At 42.6% G+C, this 19,812-nt stretch overlaps 1 protein-coding gene across 7 annotated transcripts in view; it reads right to left on the bottom strand.

Annotated features, from left to right (window-relative positions):
• The window catches only part of PALM2AKAP2 (PALM2 and AKAP2 fusion), a 283,007-nt gene that overhangs the window by 142,647 nt on the left and 120,548 nt on the right, over positions 1–19,812 (bottom strand). For 2 of the 7 annotated variants that reach the window (XM_052778157.1, XM_052778158.1), the window contains exons 6-7: positions 11,941–12,042; positions 6,431–7,135 (exon numbers count right to left, since the gene is read on the bottom strand). The exons of 2 other annotated variants lie outside the window; for them this stretch is intronic. In XM_052778157.1, the coding sequence (XP_052634117.1) occupies positions 6,431–7,135; positions 11,941–12,042 (807 nt within the window). The remainder of the gene's footprint in view (positions 1–6,430; positions 7,136–11,940; positions 12,043–19,812) is intronic. 3 more of the 7 variants (XM_052778160.1, XM_052778161.1, XM_052778159.1) reach the window with 2 other exon arrangements.

Here is a 19,812-nt window from a genome sequence, read left to right as displayed (position 1 = left end):
CCTCGCTTGTAGCATATTGTTTAAAGACCAGACCCTAGAAGCATTTGTGGATGTGCTTAAATTTCACTTGTCTGAGTCATCCCATCAAACTAAAAAGGGCTGCTTGGGTGCTTAATTTTATGCTCATGGGCAAGTCTTTAAGTCTTAGTGACCTACTGAATAGATATGCAAGGTCTAAATTCAGGTATGAATCACTAACATACCCATGCAAGTTAAAAATGTACAAATACATCCGAACTGGTGGACTTGATTTACTTAGCTAATTCTAAAAAATCAATTAAGGTGTTTTTTTTTTTAAATTTCTAAAGTAGATTAATTCTTAAAACAAACCCTTAAATCCTCCTTTGAGAAGAATTTGGGAAACAATTGCAGGAAAGCTTTGCAATACAATAACAGCAAAAGCTCTCAAAATAAAGGAAGCTTTTGCAAACTGGAGGAAGGGGATCAGAATTCTTCACAAGTTTGCCCTTAAGAAAAGTGGCCTATTCTTAATCCGCTGAACAGCCTAAGTGGAACCACCACAGGAAAAAAAGCTATAGATTTTGCAAGACTGTTTGAACCCATGAGGAAAAAGGCTTGGTTTTATGATGCTTTGATTTTAAATACAAGTGGGACATTTTTAAGAACTTCATGCACCCTTGTCACTATTTACAAGCTAAGGTATTATTATAAGTTTATATTACAAGTTGGATTTGTATTCTCTTTGGACTAGATGACGATCCATTTATATTCTAAACTTAATAAATTCAACCATTTTATACAAGTTACTCTTTTACATACAAAAATCACAGTCCACATTTTTGTTGGATATTGTCATAGCCTGTGACCTCTGATTAAGCTCAGAACTGAAGTTTACTCTTGCTGCCCAGAAGGCTCATGAAACATCATCTGAGCAAATCCTAGACTTTCTAATAGACAGAGAAAACTGGTTGAAACTGAGTGAGTTTAGAAAAAATAAAAGATGCCACATCTCAGCCTGTGGGAAAATCCTCTGCTTTGTCTAAATGATTTTGTTGTACTCTTTCCAGTGGCACCATCTCTTGCATTTTGAAATCTAATGTTGGATAAAGTATGACGAAGTGAAAAAACGTATAGTTCTCCTATTTAGCCATACCTCTCTACTGAAAGTAGGTAGCTATCGCCTACCATGTTGGCTTTCTAGATAGCAAAGTTTGTCTAGCTATAGAAAGCATAGGTCCACCTTTTTCTATGAAATAAATTTACTTATTTAGCTGTGTTCATAGCAGGTATATTGGATTCTACTCTTCTAACTTTACTCTTTAAAAAGTGTTGTGATCCTGCTTCCTGGAGAAAATTGTGGTTAGGTCTACAAAAGATCCCAAGAAGCTGGGCATTGTCATAAACATATGAAAAATTTCAAAGGCTCAATGTCATGGGAAAGATGATATTCAGAAACTCAATCCCCATTTAGGGTTTGTATCTCATTACAAAAATATTTATTCCTTAAAAAAATACACAAATGTAAAATACTACATTTTCTATTATATCCCCACTTACTTTCCAAGTATGCCATTTGGATGTTGGACTAAATCAAAAGGTAGAACAGCTTTTATTTCTCTAGCAACTCCGTATGCTATCTTTCTGCTCCAATTAATTTGTTTTATCTCTATAATTTTAATCAGTAGTGAACTTAGGTAGAACAGCAGGGGATGAATATATAAGCTGTCAGGGAAGTCCCACTTAATATTTGCTCATGAATACCACTGCCATGGCAGCAATGCTGACTCGGGACCTAATTGGACCAGATGCTAAGCACCATTTTGTTTTGTGTTTTTCTCAGCAGAAGTAGCAATGCTCAGAGTTAGCCTCTAGGATTACACCACCCTGGGCAAACTCAGCAGTGCATAAAATCGGTACAGGTACAGAAATAACACCCAAACTACACCCTGTGTTAATTGTTCATGCCCCGATCTTGCAGACACCTACACATATTCCCCCTGTGAGTAGTCCTGTTGACTGAAATAGGTCTACACACAGCAGAATTAGGCGTATGCGTTTTTGTTTGCAGGGCTGAGGTCTTCTATTGCACTGGTAGAGGTATGCTTCATGGAGAAGGGCTTGTGCACACTTCTCTTGCTGGGGATTGAAAGATAATGTTGTGTTTATACAGCTTTGGAATACAGCCTGCACTTTTTTGGAAAAAAATAAGGAAAAGAAAGATACAAAAAGAAGAAGGAAACCCAAGAGTGCTAAGGCAAACTGTCAAATGGCACATCATACCTACTTTGTCATTCATTTAGATAACATCACAAAGGCAGACCAGAGGAGTTCTGTAAACATATACCATACAGTACATCAGCCACAGGAAATTAAAAAAAGAAAACAACCCTGTAATTCTTTTCTTTCTGTATTGATATTCTTGTAATTGAAAGAGATTGCCTAGCCACTAATCATAATGCTGTGGTTTTTGATTTGTATTTTTCTTCTGATAAAACAAAAAGAAAGAATGGAAGTAAAATGCAGTGGTTTGCAAAGAAACAGTCCCTGAATGCAAACGAGGGACAACATGGAAAGTGGGTTCATAGAAACTTAGAAAATACAAAATATAGAAAAGTTTTATAGGTTACTTTTTCCCAGTCTAGGAAAAGATACACTGAAAAGAGGTTGGTTTTTTTTTTTTTTCTTACAAAAGTTAAGGCGAGCAGTTTGTTGTGGCAAAATGCTATCACTGAACCAGTTCCTGACTCTACTTTTTTGTATCCCCTCATGCTGAAATTGAAAATGTACATGTGATGGAGTAAGTTAAACAGACAGGGAGTTTGCTTAAAACAATACAAAACCCCCCTGCCATAATGATCCTTACAAAAATCTCTCTCTGCTTGACTGTAGAGCAGACCTCTTCCTTCACGCCTGATTGTGCATGAATTTCCGCAGGCAGCTTCCTATCTGAGGGCAAGGGGAAAACCGACCCCTTGGAAGCCCAAAGCAGCCCTGGAATACTGGTTTACATTCATCAGCGTAGGCTAACACATCTGAATTTCCCTGTAACTTGGCTGAAAGCTAACGTCTAGAAAGGACAAGCTGATGTCCAGGCATGGCTGCTGCCCTTGTGGAGGACTATGGTTGGGGTAAGTGTGTTTCAGCCGACATAACTAAGGCCCTCCAAGTTCAGACCGATTTGCTCCCATTTCACATTTTTCCTGACCTCAGACGTGGAACTACCTTTGACCCATAAAGGCAAACCCTATGCAGACAAACCTTTAGCTTTTCTGGATCTATTGGGGCCCATTAACCATGGAGTTCATATGAACACATAAAAAACACTGGCCTTCCTAGGCACTCAAAGTTAGCTACAAGTACTGAGCAGTAGGTATTTGGCAGGTTTAAGGTTTAAGGCTTGTGCTCTACTTCTAACCACTAAAGGGCCACTTCTGGACTCTTGCATGCCACCAACTCCCTGCCACGTTGTGCCTTGGATGGTGCAGTGGTCTCAGACACGTTCTGGTCTCGGCCTCAGCAAGCATCTCCCAAAGCTGGCTGCTGAGGGAGTCATCCCCAAAACGCTGAGTCTGTGCTGAACCAGAAGGTCATCTGACAAGGGAGCACGTGGCTGACGAGATGTATGGACAGAGCGGGTTAGGGTAAAGATGACACCCCAAATTTCCCGAGAAGAAAGCTTCAGGAAAAAACGACCATAAGGGAGAGGAGCAGCAGGGGTAAAAGTCACCGGGAAGCCAGGGTGGCCGTGAAGGTGGCATCACACCCAGAGACGGATGGGTGGTGAGCAATGAGATGACCGGCCAGGCCAGGAGGAGATGGCTGGCAGATTTGTTTTCGAGCATTCCTGGTGAGGTGAATAGGCCTCAGAGCGAAAGAACTATTGCAAAGCATGCCCACCTCCGGTGGCACTCACGGGGTAGGGGCCAGATGGAAAGGGCTTCACCCTTTGCATTGCAGTGCTTTGGTGTCCTAAACGTGCCTGAGGACAGCCTCGCCAGGCCACCCCAGGGCTGAAAACTCAAGGTCTCGTTTTAAGAAATGTTGAGATTTGTAAATTCTTAGCGTGTCTGGGAAAAAAAGAAAAAAACCCACACAACCCAACCAAAAAAACCCAAAACACAGGTTGCTAATTACCAACAAACAGCCACCAGACCTGTTGTCACAATGCGGGCCTCTGCGGCTGTTCCTCTCTTTGATAAAACTTAACCACCTAAGCCTGAGTCAAGGGATGATGTGCAGAGCTTCTGTGGGTGAATTTGGTCCTTCTCCCACCCAAGAGCCCCTGGGGGAGATGGAGGGAGCATGCGGAAGTCTATTAAATCTGGCCACTGCAGCAGATATGGAGGCCAGCAAAATTTCTGCAGGTGTAATATGGATGTGGCTGTCTTTTCCTACTCTCTGCTTGCTTTTTTTTTTTCCTGACTGTCACCTGGGCAATGGTCAGAAGTTACATTGACCAGCTCCATACTGATGGCTGAGTGACCTAATGCAGGAACTACCTTTTGCATGTTTTTTTGTATGTTTTCAGTGTGCCTCATATTACCACCACCGTGAACAAGTGTCTTCTTTACCGGCACAGAAAGAAAAGAGTACAGAGCAAGAACTCTGTTTAATCGGATGTTCTGAACTAACAATTAATGCAGTAAAAGCACCATCCAAGAAGAACAGAAATATCATAGGAACCCCCTCAGACTGAAAAGAGGCTTTTTGTTGTTTTCTTTCTTTTTTTTTTTTTTTTTTTTACTTTTAATGTTGTTTTTCAGTTAGTGTTACTGATTTTTGAAGTCTGATAGTTTCAAAGACACTTCAAAATAATCTTCGGTACTTTTTAACACTATCAGAAAATGTAAATCCTGATTTTTAATCTCACTTATGTAATTATAAATCCAGAATAACTCCACTACAGTGAGTGAAGCTACACATAAGCAAAACTGGTGTGAGACAAGAATCAGGCTCATAATATCTTGCCATGAAAAAGTTGGTTGCTTTTTCATTGTAGTTAGAAGAATCAAAGGACCAAGCAACAAAGAAACATGTACTGATTTTGGATGCCTTTGCCTTTTTACATTTTCACCTGGAGTTGTTTTTAACAGGCTTGATTTTCAGAAGGGAGATGAAGAAAAATTTACTGGAAATCAGGCCTCTTTGAAGCGTCCCACACCAGAAAACGAAGCATCCAAAACCACCAGCAGTTTTTGAAAATGTTAGCCTTTCAGCTGTAGGATCTTCTCCCGAAACAGCTACTCCAACAAAACTCTGGTGGGCCTCCACGGGAGTTTTACCTGGGTAAGCAGGGCAGGATCAGACCTATCACCTGTCATTACATAGGTGCACTGGAAGTACACTCTATGAGAAATTACACTTCCCTAAGAACTACAAAATAACACTCTGGCCCTGCCCCCATTTCCAGCACTGAGAATTTCGTTACTGAGTCCAGTGGGAACAGGGTCAGACTGTGAGAGAAGTTCATTTATATTTTAAGGAAATAGAAAGCAGTATCTCTCATCTACTGGAGTTCGGCAGGAAAACTTCATGTATAAACATTGGCAGAGTTACTGAAAGGCAAGTAATTAGATCAGTGACTCCATTTCAGTTGGTGTGACAGCTGCATCTTTTTCACGTCAAGTTAATTTCGACTGTAATTTGGGGAGATGAAGTACACATACAATACTGTAATCTGGAAGATTTATATAAGGCAAAAATCATCATTCATACATTTTCTAGAAAGAATAATTAAGGTCCACTGTTGGTATCACCAATAAGCAGAAATGGCTGATGGGTTTTTCTGACACCGCAAACTAAACTGGAAAGTTACTATAAAACAGAACTATGCAAACTTTTTGGGAAAGACTTGTCTGAGTTTTAGCAAATTAAAACAGTAAAATGATCTAAGCCTTCCCCCAAGAAATAAAAAATAGGATCTATAAAATAATGTTTAAATGTGATTTTTCTTAAAAAAAAGAAGCAACATTTTTTTAAGGCTCCCATATCTGGCTGCTGTGAAACTCAGAACCCCACAAAATCCTAGGAATCTGATCAAGCCTGCCAGATATCCAAAGAAAAATGTAAAAAGTGTTTTCATTATATATATAATATATATATATAAAATCAAATAAATATGAAAACATTTGTTTCATTTCCCATTTATCTCTCACTCTGCAATATTAAGGAGAAAAAACCCCAACAACAACAACAAAAAAAAAGAAGCAAAAAAATCCCCCAACCCCTCCCCTAACCCCAAAATAGTACGTCTGATGGGAAAATAACCATGCGTTCCTCTTCCTGAAGAACTAGAAAGCAAAGCAACCCAACTGCAAGGCAATGGAGGCATTCACTTCCAGTTCACAGTATTGCAGTTAGAAGTACAGTGAGGTCTAGGTAAGTGATGGAGCAGGAGCTGCCTGGAGCGGGGAAGGAGGAGGTGTTCACATGACAATACAGCATTGACAGCGCTTTTTCTTTTGTGTACCTGGGGCAGCTTCCAAGGGCAGGCTTTCTTCCTTCCCCTCGGGAGAGGAGGGCTCTGTCGTATCTGACAGTGGCCTGCCAGAGACCAGCTCAGCAGCATTCCCGTCCATGGTGGAGACGTCTGTCACTGTCTTCTCCCGCAACGACTTCTCGTCATCTTCGTCGATCAGGACCAGCTCTGCCTTGATGGTCTCGTCATAGCCCAGCACTTTCTTTGTCTCCTCTTCATCATCGATGTTCTGGTAGCCCATAAATATCATTGTCACTGGCTGATCTGCGCTGGCCTCTGGGGCTTCGCCACCGCAGGGTCTGTCTTGGGGCTGAGGGTTCACAGCATGCCCTTTGCTGGGTTTGTGTACCATTTCCAGCTTTGCCTCCTTGAAGAGCATTTGCTCCTTCATATGGCTAAGGTTTCCATCGGCTACTGCATTTCTGTCTGACACAGTCATTGTTTCATACCCTCCTTTTACACTTGATTGTCCAGCTTTTTGCATAAGTTCATCTACGTCCTTTGAGCTTAATTTATGTACTCCATTTTCTACCACTGTGCCACCAGAGTGAACCTCATAGACTACCTTGGTACCATCATCATAGACTTTGAATCCTCTTTGATGGGCCTCATCTGGGCCAATAGGTGAAGCAGAGACAATCTTGGTCTCTCCTGTCTGTTTGTCTTTCTCCACATTAATTTCCATGGTGCACAAAGCTTGAATGAAAACAAGAGAGGAAGTGCATGTTACAACAAAAAAAGCCAGTGAATGGTTAATTGCCAAACAGACAAAGAAAACTACGGTGCCCCTTTTCCTACCTCCTGCTTCTAAAGGGCCAAGCATTCTACGTTAGAGGTGGGATGCAACGCTGTGGACAGAGATAGTTATTACACTACAGCTTTTTATGCAGCTGGAGGCTAGGCATACCTGCGGCAAACAGGACTTAGTCTTCCAGCTCATGCCGCGTGGAGCTGTCTCTGATCAACTAGGAGCGCCAGGAGCACTTGGGTTAGGTGTAATTTAGACAAAGGGAGGTGCCAGCATGCGGGTTACCCTCAATCTTTCCATTCTGAACTTGCCTCAAAATTCAGAGAGAAACTCATATCCAGGAACTTCTCTACTCTCTTTTCCTTCTCTGCCATCAAACTGCCAGTTAGCTGGTAACAAGTTTTGTTTGCTGCAAGTAACACCCAGACTGTTTTATTATCAGCTCTTGTTCTTGCTTAACTCTTCCATCCGTAGCATTCAAAACATTTTAGAGAGGTGAAGAAACATTGTTTACCCCTGTTCTACAGGTGGGAAAACAAAATCACACAGGAACGGGATAATTTCTCTTGCAGAAGCGTGGCAGTGCAGGTCTCTCAGCTTCCACACCAAGGCAGTGACCTCTGCTTGCAGGTTAAGAGAACATACAAAATGGCCAAGAAATGCTCCCTCATTTATTTGAATTAGGCCCTAAGCACCATTGCCAAAGTTGAAGAAGAAAGTAATAATGAACTGATTTTCAAAGCCTCATGAAACAACAGGTAAAAACATGCGTGTGTGAGGGATGCTGCTTTAGAACAGCAAAGAAGCTTTTCTAGCAGTTAAGAAGGACTCAGTAACAAGATGAAAATTGTAGAGACCACACAGTAGGAATAGATAGGCAGTCTACACTGCTCTAACACCTATTTTGAGATACGACTGCATCTCACTAGACAGCTTTTCAAAGAAAAATGTGCAAAGATGTCACAGATTTTCCAGAAGTGGTCATCTGTTTAAGCATTCCTTGTACGCAGAGGAAGACAATTTGGCTCCTGGACAGACATCCACAGACACTTGATTACAAATTACCACAGGCAGTGACAAGTGTTCGTGAAACTTACGGTGACCATTTCCACCAATGAACCTCAATGGTATAATCATGATTTGTTTTATCTGGGGACACCACAAACTGACGTGTTGGCTTTTTTTCCTGACTTATTTTCAAGTGAGTACAGAATATCCTTGCCCCAAGAACCACTGTAGCTTGGTATGCTTGTATTTAAAAAATCATGAATATAAAAACCTACTCTTGCTTCAATATACTCCCTCAGTCTTATTATTCACACACAGTAGAATTTTTTTTTCTGTATCCTTAAAGCAAAGTATTTCATCAGCAATAGGAAGCTTATGATGTGCATCATGACACCCCCCTATAGCTCTGGACAGAAAACTCATGTATTTCTGAGGGGGTGCATGCTGGCCCCCACAAGGTGGTGTCCTCTGGCCCCTGGGAGTGCAGTCTGGTAGGCAGCCTAGCCAAATGGGGGGTCTGGCCACCTACATGCTGTGTGCATTTGCCCAGACCTCAGTCAGCGCTGGCAGGGCTGGTTAGGTCAAGTGCAATGCCACACAAACACCTGCATGGAGCTGGAGGATGGAGGTGCCCGTGGGTGAAGGAGCATTGCTACCTCTGAGAGCAAAGCATTGCTGAAGGCTGGAGTGGGCTGCAGAAGCAGGGATCTCACCTTGGCCATTGCAAGCTGGGGGAATATCCCTAAGGACTGTGTTTTACCACTGCTTTGGGAGGTTTATGGACTAGCTGTGTCCATAGCTGTCATGGCCCTGAGCACAGGATGCCCATTTTCACAATGAAGTAGGGATATCAGTTTTTTGATCTGGAGTTTTCATGCCTGGCCATCCCACAGCAGCCTGAGCAGCTGCAGGGGCAAGAGCTGGGCTCTGCTCCGAGGTGTATGGCAGGAGACTGAGCGGCAGCCAGCATGGACTGAAACAGGGGAGATTTAGGCTGGAAATAAGGAAAAACACTGTCACCCCAGGGCCGGTAGCAATTAAGCCCTGAAGCAGGTTGCTCTGAGGAGCTGTGGCAGACTGCACCATGGTGCAGCTCAGAGAGCAGCTGGCATGGATCACTTGCTTGGGACCATCCCAGCCCAAGAGCTGGTGAGCAAGTGCCCTTCAAGTCTCTTGCAAGTACCTCTGCCCTGAAGCCTTTAATCCAACTTATAGAGGTAATGAAACAAAAAGGTGCAGGTGCCACCAGTAACACTCTGGAATTTGCTCCCTTCTAGGTGCAGTTTCTTGGGTGGGGGTGATGGGGGGAGGAGAAAAGGAAGAGGAATTTTGTTTATTGGCTTGGCCCCCGGGCCTTGGGTGAGTGGGCTCGGAACATTGCTTGACCTTGCCAGGGCTGCTCAGGCAGATATTGTTCAGTAACTGCCAACATTACAGAAATAAAAACAGAGTTTGGCTAGCCTATGGTGAAGATGCTAAAACTGACACACTGGCAGGTGTTTGAGTGGTAGCCAGCTGAACTGAAGCAAAGCTGAACTATGAGGGAATAACAGCACATCCAGAAAATCATCTCTGATGGGCAGAAGTTCCTAATTTGTCCTGAGCGTCACATCCCTGTAGAGAGGGTGCTGCTGGCCCACCAGCTGGCCACCTGCTACCTTCTTGGTGAGAAGCAGCATGCTGAGATCCCCTAGACATCCTGTGCTTTTCATTTTCTTTGAAAAATAAAAATATTAACTGGGGCATGACTTTTCAGTAAAGGCTGCTGATTTTCCTGTGAAATAGTTGAGTGCCATGTTATTGCACATATTTTTAGTTCAAAAGAGGGTAAAATCTGCCAGACCTTCTCTGTTTTGATGAACAAATTTAATTCAGTAGTGTGCATTAAAAGAAGGCTTGTATAGTGGGCCTGAAATCAGAAGCAGATAGGGAAAATCTGATAGTTAAATCACGTGGACCTGGCCATATTTAAGAAGAGTTGCAAGATATATCTTTTTATCTATGGTATGGAGTACTGATAAGTAACATCTTACTTATTAGGAAGACTTTGTGCAACAAGTTCTAGCACTGATTGGAAGACTCTGTCCTACTGGCTGATCTGATCTAGGAAGTTAACAGGTGTGGTCCTTGTGTATTTTATGTTTGGCTAATTTGCTTAAGCATTTGCCACTGTCAGCATTTTCTTTTCATTTCTTCTACCGTGATTCAGCAGCAGTGTTTTTAGATATTGGCATAACATGTGGTTTATGACCTGCCCCAGGGATCACATTAAAGCTACTTGTGCAAGTGAATGCATAAACATACATGAGTTTCTTAGAAAGCTGTTCACTAGTGAAATGCATAGCCATGGGAGAAGTGAATAGCAGAACCTGGCTTACCTGCCTGTATGCATAATGTTCGTTCTCTGCAGGAAAACCTAGCAGCCCAGATTGTCAAAGTCAACTAATGTTGATTTCTAAAATGTCTTTATTTAACCAGAGCTTATTTACTGCAAAATATATCTATTAAAACAATACAAAACTATCTGACAATAGAGTTGAAACTGAAAGCAGTGCTTGAAGATGACAACCTGTATTCACAAATACAAGTTTTCTGCACAAGCTTCAATCACAGTGTAACATGATGCAGTGCTTCACGACAACAAGATCCTGATGTGCAGATTAAAGCATCTGGCTTCTGCCTGTTATGTGGATTCAGAGGCTGTTCTTTAAAAAAAAAAAAAAATCTTAATAGACTTTGAGCTTGTTTTAAGATGGATGCTTACAGTCTACATTTGAGCACACATGCTGGTGCCTTTTCTTTAACCTACTGCACACACGATACTCTTATCAAGGACTACATGAACAAGGCTTCTGGGTCATCCGAAGAATGAAAGAAATTATTGTTTTCTTGGTGTTGACAAAATGGCACAAAACACACAGGGGAAAGCTTGCTTTTAAGACAGATCAGGGTAAGCACTGGTGGAATGGAAGCTTTTGGAATGGCTTGCAACAGGACTTTGAACAATATGACATATCCCATAGCTGTGTACAGTGTCTTAGCTGCAGACATTGCTTTGCTACGTTTGTTAACCTGTTCTTCAAGTAAGCCACCTTTCATTCCCACTCCTTGGGACACCTCTTAAGTAGCCACCAGCAATTTGGTCTTGAGATAGGGAATACATTGTTTAGAAAAGAAGGATCTTGAAAGTAAGAAAAACATACAGCTTTTAACAATCACGTTGTTACATTTAAGACACATACTCAATCTGAAAAATAAGTGTTAGAAAATTCTCTGTATGACTCCAAGCACAAAACATGCCGTAATTCTCCCCACCTTTTCCCCAAGAAGAAAGAATGGCATACAAATAAGTATAAAATGACATGAACATTTGAAGCCCACATGGGGTCTTGTGAGTGCCTGTCTGTCTCACGCATCTTAATGGGAGTTGCACGGGTACAACAGAAGAGACAAAACCTTGGCCTAGATACCATATGTATTTGTATCAGCAGAGATGGAAAGAACTGAATGGTTGCATGTAAAAAAACTGGATGCGTTTCCTATGCTACTTGTATGTATTCAACTACATTGTTTTGAGAGTACTCATTGCTGCTCAAAAAGCCTTGACTTATTTACAAAATACAAACCAAACGGCATTTCCTGGCATTTAAATGATATCGGGACACCAGACCCATTAAGGTACTATAACAAAAAAAGTTCATGGCTACTGGACTGTTATTATAATACTTTGTTCCTTGAGACTTACCAGCTACTCTGCTTGCTCCGTCCCACCCAGGAACTGGCTCTGCTGTTCGTGAATAGAGGGTTGGGAGTTCAGGGATCTGGGAGTAAATGTAATTTACTGCATCTGGTGTCAGAGAACAGGAAACAGTTAGATTCGTGCTACGAGCCCCAGTGGCTTCATTGCTTAGACAGCAGAGTGTTGTCAGCCCTGACAATAGTCACTGGAGCTTTGTACTAGATAATTGGATCAAAGCAAACAAAATGCAAAGTCACTGTCGTGTGATTGGTGTTAAATAGACTAGCTGAGGCAGGAGGGAATAGGTCCAGATGACTCAAACCTTATGTCAGTTGAACACATAAAATTATTTGTCAGGAGGTTCTGGATTTATCAAGTCCATGACCTTTAAAATGGCGGGGAGTGAGGGGGAAGGTAAGGAACAAACCTAACGTGATACCCAGAATACCTGACTTTTCAAATAGAGATATAAAAGCCTAAAAATGCTAGTGTTCATGGAATGGGATGAAAGGCCAGCTCTTTTGCACTGATTGTTTCCAATATTATTGAACCAGCATTTGGCTTTTTGTTCTTAAAGCTGAAATTTAGCTAATAATGAAATCGCATATAGATACTGATAGGGTGCCCATTGTGACCTTCAGTAGGTATTAAGCGCCTGCCAGTTCTGTAGTGCAGAACAAACACTAACATTCATTAACAGACCCTGAACTAGTAGAAAGCTATCTTAAAGGACTGACTTGTTTTACATTTCAGCTTATGGTTGTTTAGCATAAGCTAAATGTGTTCTTTAAAAGCAACATTAAAGAAATTTACAAATATTTACTGGGAGATGTTTTGTGGCTGAGTTAAATAAAACTCGACAGTGTGTATCATTCTACTAGGATTCAGTGGCTGAGCTAAAAGCAGAGCTCAGAGGAGAGATGTGCAAATAACCAACTTACAGTTCAGGCACGAAACAAAAACAAAAAAGAAAAAAAAAATCACATTCTTTCCTATCAGCTGGAAATGTTTTCAGTTTTGTATGGAAATGGTAAAATTTCTGTTCAAACATAAGATCCTATCTGGTGTGAAACAGAGCATTCCTTTTCCTCCAAGAATAATTTGCTGGTACAATGCGTGTAATTTAAGTTGTCAAGCCCTCAGTATGGCCCGGTCCATGTGTCAGCATAGGAGGCAGAATCTGCCTTCCTTGGTGCCTCTTGTTGTTATAAGCAGGTGAGATAGGAAGACCAGCGCAGACCATAAAAGTGAACTGGTGAAGGGAGGGAGAAAATGAAATGTCCTGTTGTAGGCTGCTTGACTGCATCTGGTGAATGGAGATACTTTCATCACATTCCCTAAGGGCTAACACAGTTCTCAGGAAAAAAACCCTAGACCTGGTGGCATTCTCAGCAAAGACATGATGTGCCACCTCTAATCCCAAAGTGTGGTCCTTTGGCAGGAAAATTGGCCCTGGTATTAGTGAAGTGGTTTTACTGCCTTAACATCCTGCAGTGGCCACCAGTGCTGCTGGGTGCAGGAAGGTAGTAATCACAGTCCCCAAGAAGACACTCCAACCCTCCATGGAGCACTGTAGGTGACTCGGGTAAGGAGGTCCCCTTTCCCCCTTCCTGCATCAGAGTAGGATGGCACAGAGGCACAGTGCAAATTCATTCCAGAAAGCCATGAAGTTAGTATGTAAGTTCAGTTTGTAACAGATGAATTTGAAAAAAACTTAGCTAGGGAAATATTATTTTATTTCATACTTCAGTGGACAAATGGCAGTCTGGCAAACAGGCTTTTATGTTTTCAGTGCATACTGTTTCCTCAAAGTTTTTTGGTTTTAGCAGTAGAGCCCAGAAGAAATAATTGTTTAGGACACAGCTGACTAAGCAATGGCCAGCAACAGCTGCTTTCTTTTGCAGGGTTTCTTGCCTCTGATGAGAAATTGGTACAATGCTTGGTGTTGTTATTCTGGGAAATATCACCAGCAAATGAGCAGGCCATTATTGAAAACTGAAGTAATTTCTCAGAAGAAAGAAGTGGGCACTGTGTTTCTGGGCCAGAATAAGAAGGCACTTTGTGTTCTAGAAATGGCAGAAATTTAGTAATTATTCACTCCATAGAGTGTAATGCTGGAATAGTAGTTTCAGTACACACTCATCCAGCGACTTGAGTGACAGACCTATCTGTCCACACGTGGGTGTAATCAATGCAGACTTGTGCTGCTTAACTAATCATCCTTACTTCTTTAGCTGTCCGTGAGAATAAATAGGAACAGTTAGAGTACAATTCTCATCCAAGGGCACTGCAGGAGGCAAAATCCTTTGCAAGCATTTGTTTTTCCCCAGAGCCTGTACAAGGAACTGAGATGACCACCCTGGCAGCTAGCATCACTGATATCTAACAGTTAGCAAGATCAGTTGTACAGCTTGATGGTGAAGCTCTCACTTTGATGTTGTACATGTCTGTGGACCTTAGTAAGTTGGGGTTTTTTTGCCTCCTGCGTTAGGAGACAATACTAGGTAAGTGTTAGGTGTTGTTAATATTGACTCAGTTTAGAAACTTCTCTGGATGTTACTTAGAATAAAATATTAAAAAATTAGCTTCAGGGCTCCTGACAATCTCTCATTGTCCGGAGAAGGTAGCACCAGGGTGAGGGTGGTGGGATTCTCGTGTACTTTCTTCTGAAGCAAGTGGTGGTGCCATGTGTCAGAAATGAGGTATTTGACTAGAAGTTGGGGCTTAGTTGATTCTGCCAGTTCCTGTCTTGTCCACCCCCCTGATGAAACGAACATGCTCATTTCCCTTTATCTCACTGGCAACAAGGTCTGTTTCATTTGGCACCTTTAAAAAGGATATAAAAGATCAATTTTACAAGCAGTGGATAAGACACAAATTAGCATTTCATTCACATGAGAACTAAGACAGAATATAAGTTTGAACTGACTGCATTCAATATCTTCATTGCAACCTTTGCTGAGTTATTAATATCTAAGGATGCCACAAAACATGTCCTGTGGCTTTTTGTACTGCTTGCAACAAACTGTGTTTTTGGACTATGGCACTCTTCATATTATCAGACAGACAAGTGCTTGGGAAAGCATATGGGACAAGATAATCTGTCAAGGGTGCTTACACAAAACTAAACCTTCAGAACTGCTCAGAATAGCTCCCACGCAGAGGCTTGTGGCCAAATGTCAGAAGAGCTCATTTTCCAAGGGCTGGATTATCTTTAAAAAGTCCGACTACCACTAAAATTAGTGGTAGGTCTTCTGCAAATACTGGCTTCCAGGGCAGAGCTATTCCACCTGCAAAGCCCTCTGGGGCTCCATGGGGCTACCTCAGAGGGAAGAGAGATTACAACCCTCCCACCACATTTGTAAGACCACAAATGGAGGTTTAAGTAGGAAGCTTTGCTAAAAGCTGAATAGCCTGGCTCTGACTTAGTGAATCATTCTTTAAATTAATGAACTTGGGGGGGTAGGGTCCACAACTGACACCTGTATATCCATAAGCAACAGAGTGGATGAGCGCACCTACCAGAGCAGTAGGGAATGCTCCCCAACACTTTCCAAAGGCAAGAACTCTAAGTTCAGCCACCTCAAGTGCATGTACACCTATCTGTGTAATCTGGGCAATGAGCAGGAGGAACTAGAGCTCTGTGCCCAGTCTGAGAGATGTCACAGGAATCAGAGAAACTTGGTGGGAAAACTCACGTGATGGGAAGACCACAGTGAATGGCTACAAACACTTTCAGAAAGATAGGAAGGGAAGAAGAGGAGGTGGAGTTGCACTTTATGTGAAAGAGAAAATTGAGTGTATAGAGGAGAGCTCTGGAGACCATGCCAGTTCTATTGAATGAATGCCTTTGGATCAAGTTTAGAGGGATTATCACCAAGGAGGATCTTATGTTAGGTATCTGTTACTGACCTCCCAATCAGGATGATGAAGCCAACAAAACCTTACTTTGGTTGCTCAAGGAAGTCTCAGGCCAACAGAACCTGGTCCTCATGGGTGGCTTCAATTACCCAGACTTTTGTTGGAAAAAAAAAATTGGTGCACAAGCTGTCCATCAGGTTCCTCAAATGCATTGCGGACTGCTTCCTGCTATAGATGCTGGACATGCCGATTAGGAGCAGCACATTGTTAGATTTACTGCTTGCAAGTGGAGAAGGCTTACTTTGCAATGTAACTACCAATGACAGCCTTGGATACAGTGACCACAATGTTGTGGAGTTTAAGATCCTGCTGAGCTCACTGAAGACCAGTAGTAGGACAAAGACCCCGAATTTTAGAAAAGCCAGCTTCAATATGATCAGAGCCCAGCTGCAAGGGATTCCACGGGAAGCATTCATGGAGGGCGAAGGAACTTGTGAGTGTTGGGAGTTATTCAAAAGTGCCTGCTGAAAGCACAAGAACGGTCCATCCTCTACAAAGGGAAAGGAAGAAGGCTGAACAAAAGACCACCCTGGCTTAACAATGAGCTTTTAGGTGCAATTAAAAGCAAAAAAGCAGCATGCTGACTACAGAAAGGCAGCCAAATAGCCATTGAGGATGACCAGAACCTTGCTAGGGCAGGCAGAGGTGCTGTCAGGAAGGCTAAGGCTCAGCTAGAACTGAAATTGGCCAACGATGTCAAGTGCAACAAGAAATGGTTCTTCAGATCTATGAGCAGTAAGCAGAAGCACAGGGAGGACATGGGCCCATTACTGAACAGGGCAGGGAAACTAGTCACTAACAGTGCTGACAAGGCAGATACTCTCAATACCTTCTTTGCATCTGTCCTTACTGGTGTAGCTGGACCCCAGAGCACAAGATCAAGTAGCTACGACAACTCATTTGTTGACCTGCCAGTAATGGAGGAAGGGCTGTTCTGCAGCCTCTTGCAAGGGCTCAACCCACATAAATCCATGGGTCTTGTCGGAATCCACCCCAGGGTGTTAAGAGAAGTGGCTGACTGTTGCAAGTAGACTGTCTGTAATACTTGAAAATCATGGAGATCAGGGGATTTCCCTGATGACTGGAAGAGGGAAATGTCATACCCATCTACAGGAAACGACCAAAAGAGGACCCAGGAAACTAGAGGCCCATTGGTCTTCATTCCCTGGGAAAGTGATGGAGTGAGTCCTCCTAGAAACTATTACAAACCAAATGAAGCAGGTGATTGGGAAAAGCCTGCATGGATTTACCAAGGGCAAATCATGACAGACTAACCTGATCACCTGTGCTACAACAAAGTAACATCTTCTGTTGACATGGTGAGAGCAGTGGATGTTGTTTACTTGGACTTCAGCAAAGCTTTTGGCACTGTTTCCCACAGCCTTCTCCTGGACAAACTGGCAAGATACAGGTTGGATGAGTGGTCTGTGAAATGGGTAGGTATGAAACTGGCTAACAAGCTGCACTCAAAGGGTGGTGATCAATGGTTTTTACTCAGGTGGCCAGAGGTGCTGCAATTGTGGCAGCCATAGATGCAGATCACATTAAAAAGTTAAACCCCTTCAAGTGAAAAACTATCACTGATGGGTTTTTAGAGGTCATGTGGAAAGCACTCTATGAAGATCCGTACTAGACTCCTCTGAGGACATGCTTGTCTGTTTTGCTGTTGGGCTGCGTAGTGGGTCATGATCAGAGGAGAGAAAAACAGAAGAGTCTCTAAGCAATGTGCTGGGAACTAAACAATCCAGGCCAGGTCCAGGTTTCCAGAGCCACATCTTTGCCAAATATATGCTAATACATACCAAATTCAAACAGACATTTGTGCAAACTGTAGAGTTACTGCAATTGTGGCTTCTGTATGTTGGCTGAAGTAGCAGCACGTAATTTGCATACAGATGGCCAAAGATTGCAGAGGACGAATTCACCCGAGGCAAATTCAGCAGTCAAGGGAGTTACAGCAGATCTTAATGTGGCTTTTGTTTTGTATATACATTGAGCCATAAACATATGCACACATGGAGTAAGAGCTCTCTCCTTTCCATTTGTTCATTACAGCATGCCTGGTTTTGACTGCAGACATGAGCAGCAGCAAATGATGTCATTCCTAGCATCATCTCAGGCCTTGTTTAATGGAGAGCTTGTCAGTGACAAGCCACCAAGGAGCTGGCAGAAGCACGACTGCAGGTGACAGGGCCACAGCCCACAGCCTCAGCATTTCTGCTCTGCTTTCTCTCACACAGTGATCTATGAAGGCAAAGTGTGTTCATGTCCTGGAAAACATGGGATTTGTGTTTATTGTGCCTGGATAACTTCAAGCTCAGAAATGCTCATTGCCAAACACAGCTGTTTTCTGGGAAGGGTGGGAAGGACACAGAGAGTCACTTGATTAGCCACTGGTGCTCACCACCACTTTTCCCCTTCCCTCGCAGCCTTCACCTGGACCCCTGGGGGCTCTGAACTCCCTGCAGTTGTGCTTTCTGCACACTCAAAAGCTCTGTCACCACTATATATATGGCACAAAAACATGCACAGGAACACAATGGTGAGATAAATCACTTTCTGTCATCGTGTTTAGAATAAAGGAAGGGATGGATGCAGAGCAAACTAATATGAGATTTATGGACTCAAAGTCTTTCAGGATGTGGCAGCAATTGAAGAAATTGCCCCATTAGGTTGGTATTAGTTTGTGTCTCTGTTTTACACAGCCTTCCTGTATTATCCAATGGCTTCTACCATTTTCCTCTGTAGCAGGTGTTACAGATGGTTGCCAGACAGATGGCTGATCTGCTGCAACAAAGCAAGTCCTACATGTTTTTAAAAGAAGGAAAAATCTATGGTACCAAAGGGCTCGCAGCTAGCAATGTATGTGTTTTCTTCCTGCTCTGATCAGCTACCCTCCCAGATTGTTGTCAGAGAGCAGAAATCAGAGGACCTGCTCAGCTTTCGCCATGTGAAGATGTATGGTCACATTACACCCACAGTGGGAGGGCTAGCAGGACAGCTTGCAGCCTCAGTCATCCCTAGAGGAGCAGAGTACTGCACTGCTTTGTGGATGACCTGGGCCTGCCTCAGCCCACAAGGACCAGCTGCCGAGAGGAAGAGACAAGATAGCTAAAGGAAGTGGTCTGGAAGAGAAGAGGTACTGATTAACTTAGCTATAACCCTGCTCCCTCTGCTTGCACATTTATTCCGGAGGCACTCTCTTCTTTTTGGCATAATTTTGCAGTTTTCTGTTACCCTTCAGAAATCACGAGCTATCCTTGCTTCTGTCTCGTCTGTGAGGGAGGGATCCACTGAAAGCAGGCAAAACCTGGAGAGCAGTGAGGCTCCCCTTGAACCCAATGAAATACTACATTGCTACAAGAAAATACCCTCGGGGACACTACCTCTTTCTATTTGCTAGCTGGGGCTTCCTTTGGTTCCTGTTTTATCACAACATGGATGAAGAGGCAGACTGCGTGCACTTTGGGTGCTAATTCCTGTAGGCACCATTTCTCTTTTGGAAACTTACCAACAACCATGGTGAAGCTCTGCATAGGAACAAAATATTTGCCGTTCTGGATTTTTATTTACTTTGTGGTGGCCAATTTCAAATGCTCCAGGAGGAAGGAAGAGTAAGTTCTTACCATGGAGCATCCTATCTGGGACTTTTTTTTTTTTTTTTGACAATGGCATTTAATGTAAAACTTGAATTACATTGCTAACAGAAGTGAAAATTTCTGAACTAGATCTTCGAGTTAAAAAGACAACCTTCTTACTAAGTAATATTAATCACCTCAAAACTACAGCTCCAATTCAGCTCATATACTACGTATTAACCTGCCATTGTGTCCCAGTGCTTTAATGTTAGTATCATCCTACATATCGCTCATCTGTACTCACAGTACAGTTGGGCATGGCTTTGTCAGCAGCTGGAGGAGCTAGTCTTGACCTCAGTATTTTGAATCTTGTCAGTTC

This window comes from Harpia harpyja, chromosome Z (genome assembly GCF_026419915.1).
Source record: "Harpia harpyja isolate bHarHar1 chromosome Z, bHarHar1 primary haplotype, whole genome shotgun sequence".
In the NCBI taxonomy this organism is placed as follows: domain Eukaryota; kingdom Metazoa; phylum Chordata; class Aves; order Accipitriformes; family Accipitridae; genus Harpia; species Harpia harpyja.
Note: the sequence above shows the minus strand (reverse complement) of the source record. Positions and strands in the feature narration are given on the sequence as shown.